Below are 19819 nucleotides of genomic sequence, written 5' to 3'. Positions count from 1 at the left end.
GGGTTCCTTACTGCTATCTTTAGAAGCAACAGAACCAAGTGTCAAGGACAGAGGACAATGTTGAGACTTCTCTTTAACTTCTAGATCTAATTAAAAAGCATGATGCAGTTTCCTATATTTTCTTAAAGCAGTCTAATTAAAATCTACACAAATAGCACAAAGTTCAGACTCATGTTCAGGGTCTAAGTATTGCACATGCTTGCCGGGGCTATTGTTATCAGTAATCTGCATGCTGCAGAAATATTTGTTATAAGCATGAATCATGATGGCTAAGAACAGCCAAATACATAATTAACAGAAGACGAAGAAAAGGCAGAAATCCACCAGAAGACCCAGATAAGGGAAAGGGAAGTTTCAGCAAGAGACTGAAGTATGTGAACGCTGTAACAGATGGAGATGGTTCAGTTTTAGTTTGTAAAAACATTTCCCAACCTACAGCAAAGGAAAAAAAGAAAATGGCAAATAAGCCCACTAACCTGTACTCACAACATATGAAAGGAAAAGGAGCAACTTAGAGGGCTAAATCTGAATCACAGCCTAGGGCTGGTAGAATCATACGGAATGCATTTAGTGGCAAGAAGAAACTGGAACGTAAAGGGGGACAGAGAAGCAGGGAATTATTAGAAGGGGGAAGGTGCAAATGTAGCTTGGGAAAGTTATGCCCACTGATCTGAATACAAATAGAGCACTAAGTCCAGAGGATTAATGAACACTGAATTTTCTTTTAAACACCTCAAACGACTTCATTGTGTAATACAACATTTTCTAGCCCTCAAGGTAAATCAGTCTCTGGCAAATTAAAATAATCGCATGAATGTCCTTCAGTTTTCTGTTTTCCAAGTCATGAATAAGTATATCCACTCTAGGAAGAAACAAGACACCAGCACATATCACTAGTCTAGTGGAACTAACCCAGTCAACAAGGTGTAGACAGACAGACATCTGAAATAAAATAAATACCAGAAAAGCTATCATCATGAAAATTACATTTTTGGGATAACATGTCCTTCAAGCCAGAAAGTATTCTCGTTATAACACCAATACACACAGAACTACATGAAAAGTAAGCAGCATAATGACCACTATAACAAAGGTGAAAGGTCAAACTGGCTTTAGCAATTAACTATCCTAACATTTACATATTACCAGAGCCTGCAGTGGATGCAGCAATCCAAGAAATGAGGTCAGCAATAATCTCATTCTGCTAACTGATCATGGATATGATGAGATTTAAAGATCTAACTTCACAATGATAAAAGGAAGTCACTTTTCAGAATGGATGTATTACGTGTCACAATGAATATAAATGTCTAAAACCATCATATTACCATTCTTAGCTGGAGCCAAATTAATCAGTCAAAATAAAGAAAAAAGACTCAAACATGTACCTGTATCAGAAGATAAACAATACAAGTTCCCTAAATCTTTAAAATCAGTAGGTATGGTACCTATACACTCATAAAGAGGGTGAGATGTGAGCTGACAAAGAGACTCTCTAACAGCTAAATTGTAAAACAGATGCCATTCCTTGGCTACAAAAAAGAAATTCCACTTACAATCCTCAGACATTAAGTGTAAAATACTCCCAAAAGGTCGTCAGATAGATGAGCACTATTATTTTCAACATCTCTCTCCAAACTTCAACCTCATTATCACAATCAACAGAACATGCTGGAGGGACAGGCACATGACCCAGAGACTGCCCATGCTATGGAACAGACTTTCCATACACGTTAAGCAGTGCACCTCACTGACCCTCTTTAAGAGAAATCTTGATGAGTGGATGGGAAATAGAAAATTTACCCCGGGGATCATTCCAGTGGCTCTACTCAACAGAGGCACTAGGAAATAAGGTTGGGAGGCACAATGCCAGGGTAATCCTATGGGCTAGGCTTGTAAAGACTCTAGGGCCATTAGCCTAGTACATACCTATGAACCTATGAACTTAAATTCTCAAAACCACAAAGCTAAGTAAGACACATTTCCTAAGGGATTAAAACGAGAAAGAAAAATTAGATAACAATAAATAACAATAAATCCTGCTAAACGTTTGATAGATAAATTCAAACTGACCAACTTTAGCTACATATAATTATTTTCAAAAGTGTTATTCTGAGATTTGTTTCTCACAACAACCCTTTAAAATGACTTCTTACTTGAAAGATGTTAATCAGCCAACCCAGTGTTGGTCCCAAACACTTCTCAAGTTCAAGCAGCAATGAGGAATCCCTTGAAAAAGATTTTTAATCGCTCTCTTTATTTTTCTTCAGTCCACTAGTTCTGCCATGGTTAAACAGTCCCACACTCAATAAAAACTGACAGAAAGAAATTTCACTGCTTAAGCATTCTGATAAACAGTATGTCTCCTTCATGAACGTTCTTTGGAAAGGTTTAAATGAAACCATGAAAGCACTCAACAACACTACTCATGATAAATGAGACAGGGCTACAAGAAAACCCTGAAATCTGCGAGAAATCATTAATTTAAATATTCTCAGCAAAAATACTATTTGTGACTTCAGTCTATGAAAATAAATCCCTTAATTTAAGTTAAAATAAGATTGCTAGTTTCACAAAATGCACTGACTTGTAAAAGATAACAAATAATTATTGTTCATCTACTGACCAGTTGTTGTGTCTTTCGGCTTTTCCCGGTTAGGGGTCGCCACAGCGGAACTCCAGTCTGCTAATGATTGGCAGTAGATTTTTATGTGCTGAGTTGCCGGCCCTGATGCACAACCTTCAACGAAGGTACGCCCATTCATGCATGTCTCCACACAGAAGACGCTCTAGCTGAGAATCGAACGAGACAACGTCTTACTGTGAGGTGACAACGCCACCGCAGCACCACCACCGCAGTACATCTACTGACCAGTAGAAGTATGAAATAAAATATTTTTCCTCAGAAAACAGAGTTTGGTAGGAGCTCTGTGAAGGACTAATTATTCCATATTCAGTTGCCTTTATTATTGGCTATGCCAAATGTAAGGCTGTCTCCAACACTCTGCTGGACAGTGAATGGCAACTTGGTTAAACAATTAGGTATGATCTACTGCTTTGCAAAAGTGTGCTGAAGGATCAAGTCCTTAAACCTTAAAAATGGGTTCTAATGGTTTGTTATGAAAACATAAATGAAACTGTTATCTGTTTCTACAAAGATGCACTTACCACGATTAGTACTAGTGCATAAAGGCTGGGCTAACATTTTCACCAATTAATAGTTTTACTGTTGTCTCTATAATCTTAATCTGCTCTCCTGTTTCCTTTTGCATTTCCTAATGCAAAGCACAACCCCTGCATCTATCCTACAAATATCTGAAGTACTCACCAACTTATCTAGTATGTACTCCTTCATAATCAGCATTTGTTTCTATCCATTTTGCATATGCTATGATTTTTGTACAAAGATATTCTCTACAGTATCACTTCACTCCATCTTAAGGCACTTACACATTTTACAGTTTTGCTTTTTTAACCCTGGTTTATTCAAATTCAAAAATAATCCCATTAATGATCTTGTTTACCATGAGTTTTCCAAAAGGTTCAAGAACACAGCATCCTTCATATTCCTAATCTGAACATACCAGTGTGACAGGTGTTAACAAAACTTTTTTTTTTATTTTTTTATCCACGATATGTGTGTGTCATAGTCACTATGGCCTGAGATCTGGTCAAATGGCAGCATCTGGATTCTGTTTATTTTACCACACATAGCCTCACTTATTTCTGAAGCTAAATGAATTGCTAGTATTCGTCAACTCTCTAGCCACAAAGGATTTACTTATTCTATATGTCCAGGTGTAAGTATAATATTCTGAAACTCTGTACGGGGGGGGGGGGGTCAGAATAATGGCCAGGGTGTTTACCTGTCAAACACATGGTAAAGGGTTTGATCTCACCTTTGGGAAATTGGCTAGGCTTAATATGACCCAAAAGGGCAGACAGCCTAGTATCTACCTATGAACCTATGAGCTGATCTATATTTTGTACCTATTAACCCGGCCCCCAGCCATAAATAAACTATACAACAGAAGGAGCCCAGCCATAAATAAACTATACAACAGAAGGAGGAAGCTACTACATGACAGAGCAAAATCCCAAAAAGGGAAGGCATCTCTGATCAGTATTAGCAAGAAACTTCGATCCCTCATAAAATCATCAAAGGCCAGTTTCGAAAGAAAAATTGCCCTAGACACTAAAGATAATCACAAGGCCTTCTTTAGTTATGTCAGGAACATGGGTGGAAACTCTCAGATATGCTCTGAATTGTTGCATAACAGTACAAAATATACCGAACCTACAGACATAGCCAACATCCTGGCAGACAGATTCAGCGCAAACTTCTCCCCCCCTTCACCCCCAAAGGAGCAAATGCCTATCCCAACTGAATGTAACCTCCCTGACATCACAGATGCACAGGTGAAAGCTGCCCTCACCAAAGCAAAAAACACAGCATCTATGGGACCGGACGGTGTCCCAGGCTGTGTCTTACACGAGCTCCAAGAAGAACTGAACCCTCACATTAAGTCACTGTTCAAACTTAGCCTTACTACAGGATATGTACCCAAAGAATGGCGTACAGCTACAGTGGTCCCACTCCACAAAGGTGGTGCCACAACGGACCCCGGAAACTATCGCCCCATAAGCCTGACTAGTCTGGTCTATAAAGCTATGGAGTGTATTATCATGGAACTCATAAACAAAGACATTGGGAGCCTCCAGACACTGGACCCTACCCAATTCGGCTTTGTTAAGGGCAGATCTTGCCTCTTAAACCCAGTTGATTTCTTTGAAACAGTTACCAAAGCCATAGATGAGGGCAAGGTAGTCCACACAGCCTACCTGGACCTCGCAAAAGCCTTCGACACAATACCCTACTCGGGCATCATAAATAAGCTTACCAGCTTAAATATCAACCCCTATATCACAAGATGGGTTGCAAACTGGCTCAGAGATAGAACCCACATGGTCAGAATTGCAGGTGCTATGTCCGAATCCAAACCAGTTACAAGTGGCGTCCCACAGGGCTCAGTTCTGGGACCTCTCTTGTTCGGTATATACTTCTCTGAGGTTCAGGCTAACACGGGGGATTATGGCTGACAAAGTTCGCAGATGACTGCAAACTGGGGGCCATAATCAAATCTCCAGCTGACACAAGCATCCTCCAAAAGGGTCTTACAGAGACGGATGCTTGGTGCCAGAGCCACGGCCTCAAGCTAAATGCTAAAAAGTGCATAGTCATCCCCTTTGGGAAAAACAAGGTGCCCACAAATTACCACATAGGTGGCAATCCATTAAGTACGGAAGAAGTAATTAGAGATTTGGGGACCAACGTAGATAGTAATCTCTCATTTGATAATCACGTTGCCAAAGTGGTTAGAAAGACCTTCTATATAGCCCACCTTATCACGAAAGGGTTCGCATCTAGATCAAGAGAGGTTATTGTGCCCCTCTACTCGTCACTCATCAGGCCCATAATTGAATACAATGCCCCTTTTGGGATGTACCTTACCCGACACCTGCAGCAACTGGAGAGACCCCAAAAGTACCTCACCAAGAGGATCATAGGCTACAAACAGATGTTCTATGCAGCTCGACTAAAGAAACTCCAGCTCTACTCAGTTGCTTACTGCCTACTCAGAGGCGATCTATGCCTGACGTACAAAACCATGTCAAACCCAGAATTAATGGACATGCTCCACCTCAAAAAATCCAAGTCCCTTAGAGCTACACGCTCCAGGGACCTAAACCTCAGCACAAAAATAAACAGGACATGCTGGAGGGACAGATTCATTTCCCAGAGGCTCCCCTCACTCTGGAATAGAATCCCAATTCATGTTAGACATAGCCCCTCGCTGACCCTCTTCAAGCGAAATCTGGACGCTTGGATGGGAAATCGCAAATTCACCCCTGGGATCTCTTCTGTGTCCCTGCTAGACAGAGGCACAATAAACTAATCTTAAAAGGGTACCTTCTGTGACCTACTTTACAGAGGCACAGTAGGCTAATCTAATCGGGAGGTGGAAGCCAAATACACTCTGGCTAGGCTTATAAATGCCCTAGGGCAGATAGCCTAGTATCTACCTATAACCTATAATGTTATTTATTTGTACACCGCCTGCTTTTTTATTACTTTTATTTACAAAGACAGTGACTGAAAAGGGGTGCCTGTAGTCCTTCATATTGCACAAATAATTAAATAAATAAATATGCAAACCAAATAACAATAAAATATAATTTTTAAAAATAACAAATGTTTAACTTCATTAGCATATAAGCTGAGATTCCGTCTGCAATGCTGACATCCCAGTGCTAGGTATGGATTTAAGTTGCTAGGAGGCAAATGTGTCAATGAAAGATTAAAAAAAAAAAAAAAAAAAAAGTGCTAAGTTTCCTGTGAAAGAGTATGGTGGTTGCGGCATGTTGGACTAGCATGCTGTTGACCTGGATAACAGAAGGATCAAGCAGTCTCAGCTCTTACTTCCTTGGGGGAAGGGGGGATGAATCAGCATGCTGCTGACCTCTGTTTGTGCTTTCCAGAGGCAAAGAAGTGTCATTACTTATCTCACTACCCCCAACAACAAAAAAAGAAAAGAAGCTCTCTTCTCTTGGGTATGCTGTTTCAGATTTGCCTATCCCACAGCAGCAGATTTCTCAGCTGAAAAAGCCCTGTCAGAAAAACAGACTATGTTATAATGGCCACAAAATTGGACTGAGTTTGCAGTGAAGGTTTTTTTAGGTAGCTCTTCAAGGGGGTGAAAATGTGGAAATGGCATGCTAAATTGACCTAACCACCAATGTTCTGTATTCAGCAAATTTAGATACATGTCCTGAGTTACTGTGGGGACAAGAATACCACATTTCACTCCTAACCCCCCCCTTACTTAATACAACCTACTCAGATGTTGTATAACTTCAGGGCTGGTTATGAGTTTTTGAAGAAACAGGACCCCTGCTGCAGCAGATCTTGATGGGTCATCTAGTTAGCAAAAAAGCATTCTGAAAAAGGAAAAAAAAATTTCTGCCAAATTCTGCAGAAACAATGCCTCGATATGTCATTACAGGAGGTCTAATGTAGCTGTTTTTTTCGCCATTTTGCTCATTTTCCTCTACACCACACAGTAATCTAAACTGGGTATTACAGTCAAATTATGACAATGATAACCAAAGCCTCTCTTTCTTCCCCTAGGCATTCTGCATCCCACAAGCCCTGCCAAATTCCATATCTCACCATCAAATTCCTTGGTGCTATTGATTCACAGGTAAGTATTAGGTTAGCTGCCCTTGCAGGCCATTTTTAAGACTGGCCAATTTCCATTTTGGAGCCCAAATTAACCTCTCCCATTTGGTGTTAGACTGGCTTTACTCACCCCATGGACGATAATTATATATTACCTCTTCTGAGAATAACTCAGATCATATCATGCGTAACTCAAGGGGATCCATGCATAAGAGAAAACATTTAGGAGCTGCCTCTGTCCATTAGTAGTACAGGGTGTAGTCCTGGGGTAAATGTTCCGTTTCACATCCACAGATTCAAACTACACTTGAATAAGGACAGGGAAGAGCTTCATTTTACATGGATGGAGACTCTGTTCTGGAACAACAGTATCCTCTGTGAGATACGACTGTCCCTCCAAACCATTCTATTGATGTTGCAGAACTATGCTAGACCAAATATTTCTGACGCCTTTGACTTGCTGATCTGTAGTAAATCCATCAGTATTGGGTAGGCGCCTTGTATGCCAGACACTGGACACTTCTTAGCAGTCAGTAGGAAACAGTACAGTGACAGGGCTTTAAGTTGGACCATGTAGGACATGTTTGTTTAGGCCTTATCTCCTTTTAGTAAGGTATCTCTATGGACTTTCCAGTTGCTGCATGTGTCTGGACAGACACACGCCAGAGTGGGCATTATACTCAATGACTGGCCTAATGAGGGCTGAGAAAAGTGGGACAATGGCATCCCTAGGTACAGACACAATCCCTTTGTTTATAAGCTGTGCTACATAGAAGGACTATCATATGACAATAGACACATGTTGGTCAACAGGCCACTATCCACATACATTTTTAAATCTCAAACAACTGGGACAACTCTTAGATGCATATTGTCATACTGTCAATGTGATACTTATCTGGGGTATATGACTTCTTACAGGATACAGTAATTCATTTTTTGGCATTTAGTTTCAATCCATGACTTTGCCATAAGTTATTTATTTGGGACAAACCTTCCTGCAAGATGGACAAATCATTTGGGGATTCAATGACTGCTCCTAGCTTGCAGTCATATATTATCATTTGCCATGCTATGATTTGCTATCAGATATGACTACTCCTAGGTATATTATGTTATACAACCATCAACATTGCTCAGTCCTACATATTACTTCTGACTGTGACCTTATCTTTCCTAGTGCAATGTACCATCTTCTAAGGTTTCCTTGGGGTGCATCCAATTCTTTCTCTCTGCTACTTTTGCTGCACATTGCTTATTGCAAATTCTGTTGTCAGCCAAAGTGGTATGCATATTATCTTTTTCCTACATCATCACTTAAAAAGACAATTAAAAAAGACCAGAAGCAGTACTGAACCCTAAGGTATTCATATAGTGAACATGCTTACTTATTTCCATTTGTTGAGTGGGAAAGGTCAACTGGACAAAAAAAACTTTTTCAGCAGAGGCCTAGGGAGAAAAGCTCCATGCAGAAGTTAACAATGACATAAATTAATACAAGGAATAAAAGTCAAATTACCCCCAATAGCATATTGCATACAAGTACTGTTGCTTTCATGTGTCTGTTATTATGGCTTCATACTCGTTTTTATCACCTGAGGGCAAAATGCCAAGATGCTCAGTTTCTTAAAAACTGTTTACTATGTCACAAAATATAACATATATGTGATGCTGGAAACGTACTAAAAAGTCAGTTTTACCGTCTGCCATGTTTCTGGGCATTTTGTCAAGGGGACTTAAACATGGAATAGCAACTCTCCTCTACTTTGGTTTCATACCTTGTTAGATTCAAGTCAAAATCCATTCTCATGAAATGACTTTATTAGCATCCATAGTACAAACGCCTTAATGGACTAACAGGCTTGCTTACTTGTTACCACTTTTGCAAACAAGACTATGCTTTCCAAGCATCACAAACAAGTACCAAAATACATGTTTGTGATGCTTACTTTCTGACAAGCTCTGGTGAACAGCTTCTCATCCCTCTCTTCTAACTTAACAATCCTCCCTTTTTCTACCAAGTTATCAGTCTCCAACTCCTGCACCATTTAGTATAATTTTCACTACTTATAATTAAATATCAGGATGTGTAAATAGCAGACTTAAATAGCACTGTGAAAGACAAATGTAAGGTTACACTGTTTTAAAATGCTGGGAACATAAATGACAACTCACTGTCTCCTATTTGCCCACATTTGTTTTCTAACACTGAGACTCCAAAAAGTATTATCTAAAATATGATGCTTAGAAATAGTAGATAACTACATGAATCACCAAATCTGAAATGTTAGTTTTGACATTTTAAGAAATCAGGCCTTGATTAAGATGAACATTAGTGCTGTTTCACACTGGCTTACTGAGGTTTATGTTCCACTAGCAGTACAATTTGCAGATTAAGGCAATGAACTGCTATCAAGCCATATTTTGGTGATAGATGTTTGATTCCACAGTCTCTACATGCATATAGTATGATTCTATACAATCTGCTTAACAAACATCAGTACTTTTAGTCCATCCCTGAAAACATACCTCTCAACTGTCCAGAATTCTCAGAATGTCCAGATTTTTGACTAAAAGTTTTTGGTCTGTTCCTCATACAATCTGTGATTTTCTGTCAAATCATTAAGGATTATAGTCAATAAATGACATTTTGAATTTCAGATTTCATATCCTTCAAAAATGCATGCTAACGCAAAACATACTACTCTTAGCAACTTTCTAAGTTTATGACAGTAATATTAAAAAATTGTCTCTGATTTGATTAAAGAAGTTGACAGTATACCTGAAAAGGCACATTTGCTTATGAGTCTAAAGCCAATTAAAAAAAATAATAATGTTACCTTGGAAAAAATGGTGTAAAATGAACAGCACTGCTTATCCAAGAAAGCAGCCTTCACTGAGAAGGATTTAGTCACAGATCCAATATGTGTGCAGTATGTTATTTCTGAAGATCACTGTTATTATCTTTCACTAGCCACAAAATCAAGAAAAGTTAGACTCTTGCCTGTTTTCAGCAATTAATAATAGCAAAGAGTGAAAAATGAGCCTATTATTAAAACTTGAACTTTTCGTTTGCTCTGTTTTTTAACTAATATAGCAAACTAAATGAGCCTTATACAAATAAAAATGGCACAATCTCTCCGCTCTCAACACCAGCGTGCAGCAAAATCTTACTAGTCAACCAGAACTCTGATACTTTTTTTTTTAATTACTAAAGATTACTACTGATATGAGAACTGTGAACTGGCTCCTCAACCCATGAACTACCCCGTCTGATAGTAGATTAGGGACTATCAATTCGAACAGTGTTAAGCATTGGTTCATAAGATGAAAATTATAACATGCATTTAACACCTTTAAAAGTCAGTGCATTAGACCTATGACAAGAACTGTCATTTACTCCCTATTTTCAAATTGTGAGAAACAGCATTACTAAATTCAGAGAAGTGTTAAATAGTACATTGACGGATGTATCAGCTATGAAATAAATCCTCCCACTTAACACAAGAGTTCTAAACAATGTTTTGTTTTTTAAAATGTATCCAACAGTGGTCCATTTTTCTAGATGGACTTTGGCCAGGGCACAGGTAATCTAAATTTATGAACTAATGAATTCAAAAACCAAAAGACTTTACTTAGCATCACAAGGGCTGCAAATAAGGAATTTCTACTACGCAAGCTAATGAACTTAGATTACAGTGGACCAAACTCACACAAAGTAATGGAAGGAATGTTCACTACAGTATTCTGTACTGATGCAATTACTACTCTGAGAAACCTTGATGCCCAGTACAACTGTGGTAAAAGAAAAGTGATGCAAATGAGCATGAGGCGTGGTAACCACTCCACATACCTATTACTCATTTTTTCAGCAGTATGGAGCATTAAATAATAAATAATACAAATGAGCATGAGGCGTGGTAACCACTCCACATACCTGTTACTCAGCTTTATTCAGCAGTATGGAGCATTAAATAAATAAATAATGCAAATGAGCATGAGGCGTGGTAACCGCTCCACATACCTGTTACTCAGCTTTATTCAGCAGTATGGAGCATTAAATAAATAAATAATGCAAATGAGCATGAGGCGTGGTAACCGCTCCACATACCTGTTACTCATCTTTATTCAGCAGTATGGAGCATTAAATAAATAAATAATGCAACTAAGCATGAGGCATGGTAACTGCTCCACATACGTGTTACTCAGCTTTACTATGATGAACAGCTTCAGCAGACTTGAGGAATGACCTTGTCAACTTTTTTATTTATAATATATTCCAACATAAAAGCACTTTAAATAACAAAATATAATATTCTGCTTTAAATTATATAAAATAGTTAATCTCTTCTTCTAACGAATAAAGGAAGCCTAATCCACATAAATGCAACTTCCAGCATGGAGAACGCAAATGCATTAAAGATACCAAATGAGTAAATTAGAAACTTCTGTGCACATTTCTGGCATACCAGCTTGATATACCGTTGATATCTTCAAATGTTTTCCCCAAAGGAAAGTGTACTGTACACCAAAATACTTCAAAGTACAAAAGAAAGGAAACATTGTTAGTACATCTAGGGGCTTTTTGCAGCAGAAGGTGTTACTCAAGCAAACAGCTTGAAAAGAAAAGATGAATCAAGCAAAGGAGTGTTAAGTATGCTGATTATGATACATCCAAGGACTAAATTTGGAAGATCTTCGCTGAATGGAAGTGATTGCTCAAGTTGTTGGTTAAGAGAAAAAGTTGGAAGCATGCAAGGCTGACCCTGTATTGCACCACCAGCTATAACCTATGAAATGAAAAAAAAATAAGTATGATTAATTGTTATTTTGCATCAGAAGCAGGTATTAAAAAGCATTGTTAGCAATTTGTTTTAACATAATCATTGTTAAAGAAATATACAAAATGATCGAAGCATGTAGTGCAAAATGCAGTTATGTCCTAAAAAAGAAATAACTTTTAATTCAGCAAAACCAAACCATTGGATGTGATACTGATTCACTTAAAAATGCTGCCTCACCAACGTAACACAGTATAGCCTTGGTAGTAGAAAATCAGGCATTATATACACTAGAAGAACATGACTCTAGTACCTTATAAGAATAAGTAAGGCTGTCCTTGCAATAAGATGTTACATACAACACCACCACCTTTTAAACATTTTTGTCTGTTAGTGTGAATACCATTGCATGCACATACTCTTTGTATTACAGATCATCTCAAAACATACAGCAGCTCAAGTGCATGTACAATCAGCTTAAATTAATCAATTGAACACAATTCATAATGTTTTTGTCTTGAAGGTAATACCAGCCTGTTTAACAACTCTTTGATGGGCTAGTTTTCCTGGTACAGAAGGTGTGGCCTTTATTACAGTGCACATGACCAGAGCAGTAGACACAGCAACTGCAAAGCTGTCCAGAAGGGCACAGCAAGACTGGGCAGTATGGAGCATTAAGCCAGATGGGCTGGAACAATGAATGACTCAAAAGGGTACCAGGAACGCTAGATGGTCATGATTGTGGGAGATGAAAACAAAAAGGTTAGTTAAGAAAAAGTCTGTGTGGCAAAATGGTTTTGACACGATTACAGTTGTGTCAGGTATTTTACTTTATTTTTTTTTTTTTTTTTTTTTTTTAGCACAAAGCAGCAAATCCTCTCCTCCTTTCAATTCTTCACTAGAGACAAGCCTACAGCAGCATACAGAGATCATAGCTGCATCTGCTCACCACGGTTCCCATTCGCTGTGTGCACGCCGTGGCCACCTTTGCTCACCTCAGTCCCTATACAGAAGAAGATTATGCACCTCAGGGTTGCCTTACATCATGTTCAGCCTCAGCCCTAGACCAAGGCTGCTGAGAGTGTTTTCATATACTTGAAGCATGTTGAGAAAACTGGGGGTCATACAAACAGCTGCATGGTTTACCTTGTTCAGTACAGGATAGGATGTGAAACTTGCCTGTCATTTGTAAATATTATGTTCTATGTTTTGGGAGTGCCTTTATCTCTGCCACAAGCTTCGATGTACCAGTGACAGCTAACTGCATTTCAGTTACCATGATGGAAACTGATGCCTGCATATCTGCTTATTCCTCTCTGATGACATGCCTCTCCCATACATGGTTTACTCTCAAACGTATGTCACAAAGTAATTCAACCACCACCACACTGTGTAGTAAAGTGTTCATCTTCAGCTAGAGTACAGTGGAGCCTACTACTGTACACATCTCTACTACTCCTTCAAGCCTTAAGTAGCCACTGCAGTCATAAATCAGAGTATGTGGTAACAAGGACTATGTACAGAAGTCCAGGATAGTGATATCTGGCAAATAAAAAGAACTGCCCTTTAAACTAGGTGTAAGACAGAAGCATTATGCCTCTCAACCTCGTTTAAGTGCAAGAAATCTGGACAAAGCCAAATATAAACAAAATCTGGACAAAGCCAAATATAATAGGGGATAAAGGCCCAAAATCAGGGACATATTTTAAATAGTACTCTTGCAAACTTGGAAAATTGCTAGAATAAAACATTTTGCATTGAATGCATTTTTGGAAAGGTATCAAGTGTGAAACTATTTAGCGACTTCATTCTTCAGTGAACTGCCAGAAAAAAAAAAAAAAAAACATTTTATAGGAAAAACACCAAAATATGAGGCAAAAATCTGGACATTCTCTAAAAACCTGGACAGTTGAGAGGTATAATGCATACCCTGAACCACAGTCTGACAATGCTAGTGATAGTTTTTTTTTTTTTTTTTAAACATGTACTGGGGTGGTGGGTAGACATTCATGAACTAGAATTTCCATTAAAAATATAGCCCATTTATTAGAACACCCGGAGAAGCAATTCAAATATTTTCATCTGCTATACATAGCGTCACAGAACAGAAGAAAAGTGAATAGTATGTTAAATGATCCTTTACTGAATTTGTGAATCGTAACATACAGTTGATAAATGAAAACAGATAAAGCATTTTTTTGTGAAGTACAAGATTCATTTGCGTATCTCTCTATTTTTACAAACTAGTTAGATGTTTTATGGAAAAGGGATCAGGTATGTAATGCTCTGAATATTTTTTTTATTGTAACTGAAACAGGCATCTGTAAACACAAAATCACTGCAGCTTCTTATTCTTACCGATTTTCAGACATTAGCTACTTAGTTAATGGAGAAAGGCATGTCTGATCGTGAAGACAATGACAGCCCTTCAGACATGTACTGATTCAGCCATTCTACGATCCCTGCTGCTATAAAAAAGATATTTTAGTGAGAAAGTAATGCCCCTGCAAAAGGGTACTAAAGCAGAACACACAGTTAAAAAAATGTTTTGGTAATTGGTTTCCTAATTCTACTTTTACGCCTCTTGTTCTGCCTTACCTGATTTCTACTTTTATGTCTTGTCAAAATGCAACAGCTCACTCTCACTCTTGACAGCTTCCTTCCTGACTCATGTTACTTGCAGCCATAGATTACTTTCAGTAGAAAAGGCAGTTCAATGTCTCTTGGAAGGTATTTGGTGCTGAACTTGTAGATAGGAAGAGTTTGGATGTGGAATTTACAGTGTCTGCATTTCTGTTGGGATATGATAACAACTACTTCTGCATGAGTTTCTGCTGCAAAAAAGTAGTTCTTCTGTACAATAACTATTTATAATACATATAACCAGCCTACGCCTGTCTACAAAAGTCAGACCATGACTTAGAACATACAGCAAAAAAAAAAAAAAACCTGTTTTGTTCTTTTTTTGCAATAACTATTTATAATATATATATGAAACCAGCTTCTGGCAGCCTATGTCTATCTCCAAAAGTCAGGCAATGACTTCCACTGGCAAAAATGCAATCTTGGCATGGAAGGATACCCTTAAGGAAACAACATGACTCACAGAAAAAGCACTGGAGAACAGAAATGGGTACACGAGAAATAACTTGGGGCTAGCATCTTGCATGGTAGAACTTACAAAATGACTGTTAAAAGCTGAACTCTGACATAGCAGCCTTGCTGAAGACTAGCTAGATGAAGACATCTTTCATGGGGTCTATATCAACATATCGAATGCTGACAACGCCGAATGCAATTTAATCAAACTGAAATGTTCGAAATCTCAGAAGAGCGAACTGACAGAACATCAATTTCTTTCCCAGGGAAAGAAATCGGTGTTCCGTGCATAAAAAAAAAATTTCAATACTTTAAACACTGACAGAAGTGGGGAGATTCGCCCCCACACCCCTCAACGTGGGGGGGGCTGGGCCCCCCACACCTCCCCTACATAAATATACCAACTCCAAGACCGCACTACAGTGGAGGAAATAACAAACTCCAATGACTGCCCACCGATTTCTTTCCCTGGGAAAGAAATTGATGTTCCATCAGTTCGCTCTTCTGAGATTTCGAACATTTCAGTTCGATTAAATTAAATTTGGCGTTTTCAACATTCGAAATGCTGATAGGAACCCCTTTCATGACAGGTCTCACTTGGGAATAGTAAGAAGCACACTTCTTACCTGGTAGGTCTTACTGTGAACCATCAGAAGCAGGTGTTTTACATGGCTGTCCTCACTAGAAACCAGCCAAAAGCAGCTTATAAGGCAGGCCACAGAGAAGACTGACCAGGAGTTAAGTATTTCACATGGCAGGCTTCACAGAGGTTTTAACCTCTGCCCACATGGAATTACGCAAGAAGCATTCCCATGATAATGTACATAACATTGATAATGGCTCTGTCTAGAAATAAACAGTTAACTCTCCCAGCTACTAGTGTTTTCTTTGGAGTAAAGAAGGCTTATGCTAAGAAACATATTCTTTGTTTAAAAATACAATGGCAACATTAGTTAGAAAGTTTACATGGCACTTTAGAAAGCATTTGAATTACCTAACAAAGAAAGAAAAAGTGAAAAAAAGCACAGAGTGTTTCTCTGTATAATAAAATGTAGAAGCAGCCAGAAGCCTAAAGTAAATTAATTCAATGTAGTAAAAGAGTGTACCAACAAAAATGGAGTAAAAGACAACAGACCTATGCTGAAAAAAAAAACTGAATGATTGGATTACTGGGGATAGGTTAGTCTAAGACTTAGAGAAGAGACATGAGGATGAATAGATACAGACTGTAAACACTCGACTACACAAGGGGTGAATAATTACAGACTGTTAATACAACTACACAAGGGGTGAATAGATACAGACTGTAAACACAACTACACAAGGGGTGAATAGATACAGACTGTAAACAATCAACTACACAAGCGATGAATAGATACAGACTGTAAACACTCAACTACACAAGTGATGAATAGATACAGACTGTAAACACAACTACACAAGGAGTGAATAGATACAGACTGTAAACACAACTACACAAGGTGTGAATAGATACAGACTGTAAACACAACTACACAAGGGGTGAATAGATACAGACTGTAAACACACAACTACACAAGCATAACCAAAGGAATGATGAAGATATGCTGTACAAAAGGATGCACAAATTCTGCAACAGAAACAGCAGAAAGTCATGCATGCCAAATTGAACCCTAGAAAAAGGCTTGATGCTAAAACAATTAATAAATTTGCTGTCAAAGCAGTTACAGTGTACTGATTACCACAGCTTATGATACAGCCACTGTAGGAAACAGAGTACTTTAAAATGTCAGTGCATGGAAATAAAGGAAGAGACTGTTTTGCTATTTTACACATGAAAGAAAGTAAAACAAACAAAAAAAAAGTCATACAAATGAAACAGCACTGGAGGGTCAAAGATCAGCTGCAGGATCTTCGTGTCACAACAGGCACAGTGAATTATCTTGTGTGCAGACAACCAACACGAGGAAAAAGATAAGTATATGGATGGGGCAGTGGGACATAAATGTCAGGTGTTGCATATGTGGATTGCACGCTCATAAACAGAGGCTGAGAGATGAAGTATTGCAGTCGTATACTGTAGACTGCCTTTTAAGGGGTGCTCCACAGCCATCTATGCAGTTCACTATGGGGTGGAATACTGTTAGAGATGACACTTATGAAAAGGACGGTGATAGAGAAGTTATCACAGATAGCCCTAACTACATAAGTTACCATAGGTAGATCAGTCACGGGGTACAAACTTTAAAGAATGAGGAGACTGCTCATTACAAAGGTTGGCGACCTGCCCTACATCACTGTCTGGTAACATTTCACTGAAATGTGTCCATAGGTTCATACTAGGCTATCTGCCCTAGGGCATTTATAAGCCTAAACAGAGTGTGTTTGGCTTTCGCCACCCATTTTAAATGAATTCTGCTATGCCCTTTTTCGAGGTTAGTATACTGTGCCTCTGTCTAACAGTGACACAGAAGTGATACCCGGGGTAAACCTACGATCTCCCATCCACTCATCAAGATTCCTCTTGAAGAGAGTCAATGAGGGACTCTGCCTAACCTGGACTGGGATTTTATTCCAAAGTGAAGGGAGCCTCTGGGTTATGAATCTGTCCTTCCAGCATGTTCTATTTATTTCAGTGCTGAGGTTCAAGTCTCTCGAGCGCGTAGCTCAATGGGATTTGGATTTTCTGAGGTGCAGCATGTCCATTAATTCCGGGTTGGACATGGCTTTATACATCAGGCACAGATCGCCTCTGAGCAAGTGGTATGCCACTGAGTAGAGCTGGAGTTTCTTTAACCGGGCAGCATATGGCATCTGTTTGAGCCCTTTGATCCTCTTGGTGAGGTACTTTTGGGGTCTTTCCAGTTGCTGCAGGTGTCTGGTAAGGTACATCCCAAAAGGGGCATTGTACTCAATTATGGGCCTGATGAGGGATGAGTAAAGAGGCACGATGGCCTCCCCTGATCTAGATGTGAATCCCTTCATGATTAGGTGGGCTATATAAAATGTTTTTCTAACCACTTTGGCCACGTGGTTGTCAAATGAGAGATTGCTATCAACTTGGGTCCCAGATCCCTAATTACTTCTTCTGTACTTAATGGATTACCACCTATGTGGTAATTTGTGGGCACTTTGTTTTTGCCAAAGGGGATGACTATACACTTTTTGGCATTTAGCTTGAGGCCATGGCTCTGGCACCAGTTGTCTGTTTCTATGAGGCCCTTTTGGAGGATGCTTGTGTCGGCTGGAGAGCCGATTATGGCGCCCAGTTTGCAGTCATCTGCGAACTTGGTCAGCCACAGTCCTTCCGTGTTGGCCTGTACCACTGAGAAATATATACCGAACAACAGAGGTCCCAGGATTGAGCCTTGTGGGACGCCACTTGTAACTGGTTTGGAGTCTGACATGGCTCCAGCAATTCTAACCATGTGGGTTCTGTCCTTGAGCCAGTTTGCAACCTATCTCGTGACATAGGGGTTTATATTTAAGCTGGTGAGCTTATCTATAATGCCCGAGTGGGGTATTGTATCGAAGGCTTTTGCGAGGTCCAGGTAGGCTGTGTGGACCACCTTCCCCTCGTCAATGGCCTTGGTGACAGTTTCAAAGAAATCGACCAGGTTTAAGAGGCAGGATCTGCCCTTAACAAAGCCGAACTGGGTAGGATCCAGTGCCTGTAGGTCCCCAATATCTTTATTTATGAGGTCCATGATGATCCTTTCCATAGCTTTGCAGACCAAGCTAGTCAGGCTTATGCGGCGATAGTTTCCAGGATCCGTTGAGGTACCACCTTTGTGGAGAGGGACCACTGTTGCTGTACGCCACTCTTTGGGTACATATCCTGTAGTAAGGCTGAGATTGAACAGTAATTTTATGTTTGGGTTTAGCTCTTCTTGGAGTTCATGAAGGACGCAGCCCGGGACACCATCTGGTCCCATTGATGCTGTGTTTTTTGCTTTGGAGAGGGCGGCTCTTACCTGAGCATCTGAGATGTCAGGGGTGCAGCACTCTGCTGGGATAGATATTTGCCCTTTTGGTGGGGAGGGGGGGGAGAAGTTTGCGCTGAACCTGTCAGCTAGGATGTTGGCAATGTCTGTGGGTTCGATGTATTTTTTATCATTTTGGAGTAATTCTGAGCATATCTGGGAATTCCCACCCAAGTTCCTAACATAACTAAAGAAAGCCTTGTGATTATCCTTAGTGTCCTGTGCAATTTTTCTCTCGAAGCTGGCCTTAGACGATTTTATGAGTGCCCGTAGTTTTTTGCTAATACTGATCAGAGATGCCTTCCCTTTTTGGGATTTTGCCCTATCATGTAGTAGCTTCCTCCTTCTATTGTATAGTTTGTTTATGGCTGGGGTCCACCAGACAGGACGTCTGCCTTTGGAGGATTGGGTCTTGGTTTTATTTGGGATTGCATGATCCAAGCATTCATGAAGGTGTTCATAGAATGCGTTTATAAAGGATTCTGCGGTCTGGGCTGTATTTTCCACAGGCTCGGGGGCTTTGAAGGATTCCACCTCTGTTTTGAGGAGTGTGAAATTTGCTTTAGAGAAGTTTTTCACTGTGGTTTTCTGGGCAGGAGGTGGGGTCGGGATGTGAATATCCAGTGAGATTAGTTTATGGTCTGATCTTACCAGTGAGGGATACACTTCTGGTCTGGAGCATAGAGTCCCCATGTTGGTGATGATCAGGTCCAGTATGTTTTCGCCTCTTGTGGGAG

General features: G+C 39.5%; 1 protein-coding gene across 6 annotated transcripts in view; it reads right to left on the bottom strand.

Moving 5' to 3' along the window:
* The window catches only part of KSR1 (kinase suppressor of ras 1), a 1687803-nt gene that overhangs the window by 114880 nt on the left and 1553104 nt on the right, over positions 1-19819 (bottom strand). The window contains exon 20 of one of the 6 annotated variants that reach the window (XM_044054646.1): positions 11503-12030. The exons of the other annotated variants lie outside the window; for them this stretch is intronic. Coding sequence (XP_043910581.1) covers positions 12024-12030 — 7 coding nt within the window. The 3' untranslated portion in view covers positions 11503-12023. Of the gene's footprint in view, positions 1-11502; positions 12031-19819 lie in introns of those variants that run through there. 6 annotated transcript variants of the gene reach the window in all.

Source organism: Protopterus annectens, chromosome 13.part0 (assembly GCF_019279795.1).
Source record: "Protopterus annectens isolate FY-2018-M chromosome 13.part0, PAN1.0, whole genome shotgun sequence".
Taxonomy (NCBI): Eukaryota; Metazoa; Chordata; order Ceratodontiformes; family Protopteridae; genus Protopterus; species Protopterus annectens.
This window is presented reverse-complemented; position numbering and strand designations above follow the sequence as displayed.